Source organism: Apteryx mantelli, chromosome 3 (assembly GCF_036417845.1).
Source record: "Apteryx mantelli isolate bAptMan1 chromosome 3, bAptMan1.hap1, whole genome shotgun sequence".
NCBI classification, from domain to species: domain Eukaryota; kingdom Metazoa; phylum Chordata; class Aves; order Apterygiformes; family Apterygidae; genus Apteryx; species Apteryx mantelli.
Window position 1 is genome coordinate 87870445 of NC_089980.1, and position 10291 is coordinate 87880735.

Sequence of the window (10291 nt, forward strand, 5' to 3'; positions counted from 1 at the left end):
TTCTCTGTTCTAGTAAAAATACCTTTTCTGGTCTTGCATAATATTTTTAGAGGTCAGATGAATTATTTTCATTTATGTTTATATAAATATGACAGCTAGACAGTTTTCAAAATACATCCAAGGATTGTGGCTACTTCTTGATTTCAAACAACAGTATAATTCAAAATTAAGCCTGTTTTTCAGTGAACAGTGACTTTCACTTTAAAAGTACTATAAGCTTTTGTCTATGGTAGCATTTAATGGTGTACTGATAGAGTGTATTAGTAAATATGTGCTGATATATTACAAATCCTTTACAAAATTATTGAGTTGCATTTGCAAAATAAATAGCAAAAGTTATGCTCTTTGTTTCTGAACATCCACTTGCCTGTTCATAATTGCCTGGTCAGAGGTAAGTTTATTTTCATACGTAACTGGAAATATTCTTAATAAGAAAGTTGTACTTCTCAAATAAGCTCTACAATTTCAAATATGCCAAATTTTGTAAAAATGAGCCCTAAAATTTATATGTGAATTCAGTCAAATGATCTGACCTTCAGACTTTGTATTAAATCAGTGCTGTTTTTTGTTGTCTTCAGACCTCTCTACCCTGTACATGACAGCTCACAGATTCTAGCTATTCGAAACTCCTGCTATAAACAACACATTGATGCAATTAGGACTTACTATGAGAAGGAGCATCAGAACTGGTGTGTAATTGATGCCTTTCACAGCAAGTGGTGGATCTGGAACAAAGTACTCCAGGAAGTTCAAGTGGTTGTTAAAGAAATCCAGATATATCTGGAAAGAATAAGAGAAGGTAAAAGAAAAACAAAGTTCTTTAAGTAAAGCTGTAATGTAATAAGTATATTTAAATTCAGTTTTAACTTGCTCTGGATTAAGCTAATTCTTGGGCACATACATACCAAGTACAGCTGGAATTAAGGTTCATAGCATATTTCACTTACTAGACATAACAAAAACCCATAAGAAAGTAACACTGAAAAGACAAAACACACAACATCTGCCTCATTCAAGGCTGATGTATCTAGCACCTGGTCTATGTGACAAAATGCATTATTTCAGAAAATGAGTTAACCAACAAAATATTAACTGATATCACACAAAACACAGCTGAAAACTTAGTATAGACAAAAACATAGTGTTATTTGTGAATTCTGAGTTAAAAACTTGACAGTCCTTGTTTTCACTGTGCCCTTGGTATATCTTCTGCATATTTCCACCCATAGATTAGATTTGCTCATTACAACTTCTACCTTTCCCCTTGGCATTCTATCACTGTCCAAATGCAAGGCCTTTTTCTAACATAAAATCTTGTGTCATTCATTCCAGCTATAACAGCAAACAAATGGATATAAGCATCTCCAAATCTTTTAAATCTGTAATTTTCTTTAAAGTTAAATTCACTGTCTTCACACTTACTAGGTAGCTTTATGGGTTGATAAGTTTAGATGTCAATTTTAATGTGAGACTAGATAGGAAAATAGTAACTATTTGAAAAAATAGTTGGACTTGGTTCTGCTTGCGTAAAGCACTGGATTGCATTTTAAGTACTTGGTGGGCTATAGAGAAGGTGACTTTCTTTCTAACAACTCCTTTGTTGCATCTGCCTTCTGAGAGCATATGAAGAGTGCCCAGATGGATTGCAGGTTCTTTAATTTGCAGAGGCTCTTCAGGGAAAACTAGCAACTAGGCAGTAGTCCTTTGTCTTTAGCAGGTCATCCGAAAGAATAATGGCTAAGTATGTGAGGAAAGCAGCATCATACTTACTTTCCTTGTTGGCTTCAGTTTTAACTTTTTTATTTTATATGCCCACAAGCAGTGCTGGGGGCTTCGGGTGAAGATATCTGCCATCAAGGATCAGAATGTAACACAGAAACCAATCTTAGCATCAGCATCTGTCTTCAACTCTCAGACACTGACTCCAAGAGCTACATCAAATCCAAAAAAATAAATCATATTAAAAAGAGTGCTCATTAGTTAGTGCTCATTAGACCAAAAGCTGAGCCTTAGTTACAAAGGATATGCAGAATTCAAAGACAACGCCAGAACATTCAGAGGCTTCTTTAGTACCATCTTGACTATATGAGCTGTGTTTTTCTGCATGGATCTGTAACTGGATTGCCTGCAAGACCTGAGGGTTTATATCAAAAAGTGAGAAAAAGTAAATTTTCCTCAGGTTTCCCTTCTCACAGCCTAGCTACTAAAAGATACAGGATATCACATTAGCTTTCTCATTTTTATCCTGAGACTTTCCTGCATACTAATGCACTTTGAGATCTTGGGTGACCTTATCCTTTGCAGTTGTACAGACACTGAGTGGTGCATTTTTCCAAGACCTCTCAATGCCAGACCCAATATCATGCAGCATTACAGACTCTTTGATCTCATCTGGAGAGATCTTGAAGAGCTCTCTTGAAGTGAGCAAAGAGCAAACCAGCTACAGAACAATCTGAGGCTGTTTTCCAAAGAGCAGGGTAACAGAAAAGAATGAAAGAAGTCAGAGCTCTGTCTTGCAGTCCATGGCAGGTTCCTCAACTTCGGGTGATTACAAAAAATCACATAGGGTATACCAAAGTATACAGGAAAAACTGTGATTTGAAAATTCACTTAAGTAAGGGGGGAGAATATTTATTATAAATTCAGAATTAAGGCTAAATATGCAATTTAAGTTAATTTCTGCAGTGAGGGGCCAAAAGCTCTTTAGTCTAAAATGGCATAGCTCCCACTTGAATTTGCGTGTGGCAGCATAGAAAGGATTAAATGTGCCCCTCAGATATGCCTGTGCAGTTTAACTACCACTAAAGGGCAGACTTCTTTATCTTAAACCTACCTTTTGATTTTACCTTTTACAGCTCTGTGCCTGTACTCACCTTATAAATTTCAGTCATAAGCGAAGAAATATTTTTTAAAAATATGTAACTTTTTCACATCAAGCTTGAAAAGCATCCTTTTAAAATAATTTTTTATCTGACATTTTATGCAAGATCTTGAATTTATTTCTCCAGATAGACCATAGCATTTGCAAGACAAGGATGAATAAATGATATGCTTTTATCCCACCTTGTACTCATTTTCACCAATGTAAAGAATTCAAATAATAGCTGAAATGTTCCTTTGCAGCACAAAGAAATGAAACAATAAATCACTAGTAAACCTATCCCAGAGAAAACAGACTAATAAGTTAAGCAGGTACAGTATGCCACATCATTAATACTTACTGTATTTCTTAAGTAAATGCTAGAGAAATGTTACTAAAATTAATTAGTAAAATGGGTTGAAACTTTATTTTAATATCAGTTTATAAAAATTGCTAATATTTGAATTCTCATTATTTCATATCATTTTCACATGATACAATAATCTTCTAAACTGTAACATTCCTACATAGAAATGCTTTATGCTTTCTATATATTTCATTAACAAAAGTTTATCATTAATTACTACTAATAACAGGAAAAGCAGCCAGCATTGCTGATTTATGCATCACCCCTGAAGAGCTGCAGTATCGGCTGGGGGAGTTTGGACAGTACTGCCCTGTCAGCCTTGCAGAAAAACACGAATTGGTTGACTGCTCTGTAACCTCATCACTGCAGTTTGCTGCAGAATTTCGAGGACACTATTACAAAATGGCTTCACAGGAAGAACTGGATGTAAGTGTCCAAAAACATGTGGGGAGGGAATTATGGGGAGAAGGAACATTGTTGCTTTGAGTCTTTGATTCTGTACAAAAACAACACCACGTCATTTGAATTAGACTAGTGTTATTGGTGTTCTAGCTATTGTTCTGTATACTTCTGCTAAGCAAATGTCCAGTCAGACAGAATGCAGCAGAGAGTCCTTCCAAATCAAAGATCCTCTTACAAATTGTCGTAGATCAAACATTAATTTTTGAAGCAACCATTTCTTCCCTCCTCCATCAGGTTTTTTTTTTTTTTTTTTTTTTTTGAGGGTTGGGGTAGGGAGTGGCTAATAACAGCTATGGATACTGGATGGATGCTGAGTGGATAGTGATGTACTGAGTAAACTGGTAAAGAAATGACCTGCTTAGCATGGCAGCAGCACCAGCACACTAAGAGAGATTTTGTAGAAGAAACAGTGTCTAAATTGCATGAGTCAGTCCTTTGGAGTTTGACTAACAGTCTTATAGTGCTTCTCTCATTATTAAAATGTTTAATTTCTTCTTCTATAGAAATTCTTGAGTGAACCAGAGGTATATGTACCACCACTGGCACCTCAACCTCTTCCACCTCCAGAAATGCTACCAAAGAAACTGACAGTGGCAGAAGTGAAGGCCTTATTCCCTAGAAGTGCTGAAATGCAGGGATACTGTCCAGTCACTTACCTAGATGGAAAACAGAGGTACACCACTGCAGTTTTCATAACTTGTGTTACAGACTATATGTCCTAGGGCCCTGGAATACAAAGAGCACATTTGACATAGCCTTGTCCAAACTTCTGCTCTGTTTCTCCACTAGTTTTATTGCAGTAGTGGGTGTTAAAAACATCGTTTTGTTAGTTGTAAAAGATGCTTCATTAGTCTTTTTTCTGAGGCTGAAAAATATCCCCTAGCTATCAACTCCCTGCCTTTATGGCATGGTCTAGAGTATTTCTAATAACTAGACTGAGGCACAACCTGAAGCATCCTGAAGGTCATCAGTTCCTCTACATCTGTAATTGAAAGAAGCAGGTGGGTTGAGTTTCTCTCAAAAATTCTTTAACAGAGCTGAGAGACAGACCTAAGTAGTAGGAATTTAGGTTGGCCAGATGATCACCTCTTGTAGAGGGAAAGACACGTAAGTCATAAGTTCCTTGAATGTGGGATTCTTTCTCCTTTTGTGTCTTGGGTAATGTTAATTTACTTAAATTGGCACTCAAATAAGTCAATCAAATGCATTGGATCCCCTTCTGCAAAACTGACTAAAGGGGACAAAGCTTAGCATTAAGCCAATCACAAGGATCTGTGTTGGCTTACTGTCTTTTGTGATGTAGTCTGCTTGGATACAGTTTGAGTTTTCTCTATCGTAAGCCTTCAAAGTTCAAACAAATCTCACAACACCTAAGGAGAGGCAAAACTAGCTATCACAGTTTTATAAGATATCTATAAAGCTCCACTATAAAGCCCCACTGATTTCCTCAGTGTGCAGGAATTTCTTGTTGAGATACAACCATAACAGTCATTTCTGTGCTGTCCCTTCTTAGTCTCCTGAAGAAGCATGGTTGGCATTTTAGCCAGAGGAGCTCCAAAGAGGCACTATAAAAGTCCACTTATAAGCAGATTTTGAGGTAGGGACTCACTCAGATTTTGAGCCCTGTAACTGCCTGTCATGTGGTAGAAGCACAGATGATCCAATTGCTACCTTTTTTGTAATGTCTATACTTGCTAGATTAGCAGAAGGCTCCCAGGATCTAATGAATATACACAGCACAAAAGATGCCTAACATTTCTTGTTGCTCCATCTCTTCAGATATGAAGCTTTGGTGCCTGGCAACACTGAGTATGCTGTAAAATATCAAGATAAGCTATATATATTTGAAAGTGAAGAAAAACTTCAGAAGTTTATGAGGTGAATATACTATTCACATTTTAGTCTTTAATCATGTCATAGTTTATACATCTTTTAAGTCCTTACTTTTTATCTGGTTAGGTTACCAGAGAAGTACTGGAATTTGAAGCTTCCACGCAAACTCCCTCCAGTAAAGGAGCCAATACTACTTACTGCACTTCCCTTAGCTGGATACCTTGAACAGGCTAGTTTTTGCTTCTCTATATTAAAGCAAATTAAAAAAAACCATGATTTTACAATGTATAATATACCACATCCAGGTTTTTTTTTGGGGGGGAGGGTTTTTTTAGTGTAATATAAGTATTATTTTTACTAATGGGATTATATTTGATTGAAAATTGTGTTCAGGTAGGTACTTGCAATAAAGAGAGGATATTTTATAAAGCTTTAAAATGATAGATGCTTGTAACTTTAATAGAAAAAATCAAGTAAGACCATCAGAGGGGAATAATAAGCTGCAAAATTGCATGATGAATTTTATGACTCTTTAGTTTATCGTATCTAATAGGATTATATTTTGCTTTGATTTTTAGCACAGGTTAGACACAAGCCTATCAGCAATGGTTTAAGGATAGCTGATTATACTTTTAGACAGGGATAGGAAATAAAAAATGATTCATGGTCTCTTCCCTGCCAATTTTCTATTATTTCTGTGCTCTTCTACAATTCACTGGCTTAGATAGCATACTATATTGTTGGATTTGCATGACAACAGGATCAGGCTTTTAATATATTTTTGTTCTAGATCTCTGTAATGGTCTTTTAAAAATGTTTTATTTCTTTAGGGAGTAGCAACTTCGCTAATAAAAGCTCTGAATGAAGTAGGCTGCTTAAAGCCAAAGTTTCCATTCCTGAGTGTAAAAAAAACTGCTCTGCTGTTTGTGGCCTGTCATTTAAAAGGTAAGGTATAAAAATAACATACTATAAAAATAATGAATCAAATAAATGCAGTAAATCATCTGATACAATGTTGATAACTGATTTCTGTAGTTTTCTGACTTCCAGTTTGGAAAAATACTACTCTATACTGACTTAAGTACACATTGCCAAGTCTCTTGGGAGTGTGTAAGAACCAAGGAAGAAAAAAGGTTAACAAGATAGCTTAGATATCTTGTGATCTCTCATAAAAATATGAGATTTTAATGGTATTTTATCACCAGTCACTTCCCTGACTTGGAAACATTTCTAACATGCATGATAGTAGCTTGAAACAAAAAGCAAAACTGTGTTTAAAACTAGGTGGCACCACAGTTTAAATTAGTCTTGGACAACCTGAACTGTCTTAAAAATTGACTGAGATCACTGTAATAAAGACTGTTGAAATGCTTGATAAATCTGAAGAACACCTTAGGTGCCTGAATGCTTCTCTTTTTCCAACTGTATCAGCTCATCAGATAAAACTTATTAACAAACCCTGCCTTGCAGGTAATATCAGCACAGCTTGCTGTTCATATGTATCTTCCACAAGAAGTGGACAAAATATGTAAAAAAGAGGTCTAATTGTTTTGAAAAGCAGCTTTACACATGGAACACTTGTCACTTTCAAGATTAGTTCTTTTGCAAGAGCTCAGTATTGATATACTAAATTACACAGTATAAAAGACCAGATGCTCATGCAGATGTATTTAGATTTTTCAGTTTTTAGCATAGTGAAATGAAAAGATATTTATCAGTCTGTTTACTTGTGAAACTATCTGGGAAGATTTCAATATTGATGGGATTTGGAGTATCAGTATGCTGATTATTTTTAACTCTGTATCTTTTCAATTTAATCTACAGTCTGATCACCTTACTTTTCTGTAAAATAGACAAACAGTCCACCAGTAAAATTAGGTGGCTTGGATTGAGCCCACAAAATAATGATAAAGTAAAATGTTTCATGGAGCTGCCAGAGGTTAGGCCTTCTCCTTCACTGAGGAAAGTTGTTCAAACTTTGTCTCCTGTGTTTGTATCAGCTATTGGGGGGAGAGGGGGGATTTGCAGTCCAAGATGACAGTTGCCGCTAAAAATCTTATCAGCCTAAATAGGGCCAGCTTTCAGGATTTCAGCAGCCAAGTGGCTTTGGTCTAGATATTGACCAGTGCTATTAGAGTTTTCTGAAGCAAGGCTGCACCACTTCTTCAGCCTACCAATTTTGCCTTTTACAAGCCAGCTTGTTCAGCAGGTGAACTTTATGTTGTCTCTTGTTATTTTAAGTTTTTGCTTATCCTTTTAGATAATGCTAAGTTTTATCATCTTTCTAAAGTTCTTCGCATTCTGTGTTTTCCCATGCAGCTTCCAGAGCCATGCAGAATTTTCTTGGATTATCACAGATTTCTGCTAGTATAGCTTTGTTAAGGATCACCACTGAATAATGCAGGCATACTATAAGCCCCTATACTCAAACCTGCAAAACTATGTTTTTACCCACAATAGCTTGTTTCATTCACAAAGAGTAGTATCATTCTGTTGTTAGCACTACTTTGCTAACATATTTATGTCCACTCTAGGAATAATTTGCTTATATATTGTATCATTAAACCATTACTAGTGCTGGATGAAGAACTGGGTAAGTTTGTGCAAGTACACAAAACTCCTCTCCTAATGCAGTAACAAACGGTTTGACCATAAGAATCCAAGATTACAAGTTATCTTATTGTAAGCCTGAATAGAATTGCTTCTAACTTTAAGACAGAGAGTTCCAGTATGCTCTAAAATGTCCCTTGCAAATACAGTGATTATTATTGTGTGTCTCTTCAGAATAGTCATGAAGTCTTTACCAAAAAAATTGATCAAAGTGCTTCACATTGTGGTGCCTTGGAATGTTTTTAAATTCCCCTTCATTTCACATTTAAATAGTGGAGAAGGAACAGTGGTTGTAGTTTCTCCTGAAGCTTTCTTAACAACAGTACTGGATTGTTTTCAATATCCAAGAAGACTTAGGTACAGGCCATCAGTCACAAATGCAGAGATCTACTCCTGGAAAAGAGTAGGAAACCATACCTCACTATAGTGATTCAGCACCCTTCGAACTTGGCTCCTCTAAGAGCTCTGCTTATAGCTGTGCTTGAAAAAACACTCAGAAATTGTAGAATGCCTACATTTTAAAGTTAGTGGGCTGATGTGTCTCATAGTATAGTTCTCCGTGCTATCCAGTTTTTGTTATAATTTGTGATGTAAAGTACCATCTACAGAAAAACAGCTGCCTAGGCTATGGCTGCCTTAAATCACTATTTCTCCTTTGCCTCAGTGTAACAGTTAAAATAATACAGATTAATGGATTGGCACTCACCACTGATGTACCCCAAAATATGGCTTAGAGCAGGGAGGTAAGGAAGAACAGAAACAACACAACTTTCATTGTAAAGTTCCTGGCTTTGAAATGTATGTTCTCTTCTGAACTATCAGGGATATATAGTCAGCTCTTGATTTGCTATGGGCAGTGTATTTGGGTCACAGATTAATTGTGCCAAGGATGCAGAAATTCCTAAGACGGCTCTGTGCAGAGCCTGTTGGGTCCGGGCCAGCTTATCAGCTTACACATCACGGCACAGAAATATGGTCACGCTGCTTTCAGCGAGCTCAGGTCTAGAAAAGGTTCAGCTTGTCAGAGGGAGCTCCAGCTGGCTCTGCACAGCCGCTTTCCACCCTTCCAGCTCACGTTCATTGCAGAGCACAGGGAAAAGCAGCACAGAGAGAGCTGCGTAGCTCTGCGCAGAGCGAGCTGGAGCACAGCACGAGTGGTATTAAACAACAGGAGCAATGTCGGCTGAGCTACTCAGGTGTCTCCGCAATGAATCCTCCAGTGTGCTGTGCTCTGAAAGAGTGAACCGTACTGGACATGGCACAGCACGAATGCAAGAAACAAGCTCAGGTCCACTGTTGTGCCCAAGTAAAAATGTCCTCCTGGACCTGGAGTTTAGCGCAGGAGCCAGCTCAGGTCTAGACAGACATATGAGCTCTGGTTCAGTGCAGCTGGGCCACACCCGGGCTGTCTCCACACAGACCCACTTCGATGTATGCACCAGAGTCCCTGCTACCCAAATTAGTTCAAATTTGGCACTGTCTAGAGCCAGCCCCTCATTGCCCAAAGAATGTGAAGCTGATGGTAGCTGAAAATATATGTTATTTCTTTGTTTACTAAAGCCTTGATCTTTCTGAATATTGTTATCTGTCCTGGAGTTATGAACTTCTGAAATACCAGACAATTTCTGTTTTTGTTTTGGAGTCAATGGACATGGGCTATCTGTGCCAAGAGTTTTATCTGTACGAAGAGTAAAAGCATCAGGTGTAGATCTGATCTGTGTTTTAAAACTTCCACAGAATTAATGTGGGACATTAATATATTGCTCAATTTCTTGCAGCTTATAACCCTAGAAGCTCAGAATATGTACGGAAAAAGTACAAGAGGAAACTGGAGCAGTTCATAGACCACTGTGAACTCATCCCCTACCTGGGAAGGAAAATGACTCGCAAATACAAGGAACCTCAGAGCAGACCTATTGAGTTCGATTACAAACTACAGACGTTTCTTTCCCTTAAAGATGCAAGTCCAAGCTTTGTTTAGTTTGGACTGACTGTGTATTTTTATTTGAATATTGATTTTTATTAACTCAAGGAACATAACTATCCACCATCATCAACCACTGTGTATCAACCACTCATGAAAGGCTATCTATGAAACTATAATGTTACTGATGCAAAATGTTACGCTTTTTATGATTAATTTGTTATAGAGAGAGATC

The 10291-nt window shown here is 37.1% G+C and overlaps 1 protein-coding gene across 1 annotated transcript in view; it reads left to right on the forward strand.

Annotated features, from left to right (window-relative positions):
- The window catches only part of AK9 (adenylate kinase 9), a 76451-nt gene extending 66172 nt beyond the window's left edge, over window positions 1–10279 (forward strand). Inside the window, 7 exon segments of the mRNA XM_067294796.1 lie at window positions 579–799; window positions 3457–3653; window positions 4193–4362; window positions 5469–5567; window positions 5649–5751; window positions 6353–6467; window positions 9911–10279. Coding sequence (XP_067150897.1) covers window positions 579–799; window positions 3457–3653; window positions 4193–4362; window positions 5469–5567; window positions 5649–5751; window positions 6353–6467; window positions 9911–10113 — 1108 coding nt within the window. The 3' untranslated portion in view covers window positions 10114–10279.
- Window positions 10280–10291: the final 12 nt, after the last annotated feature.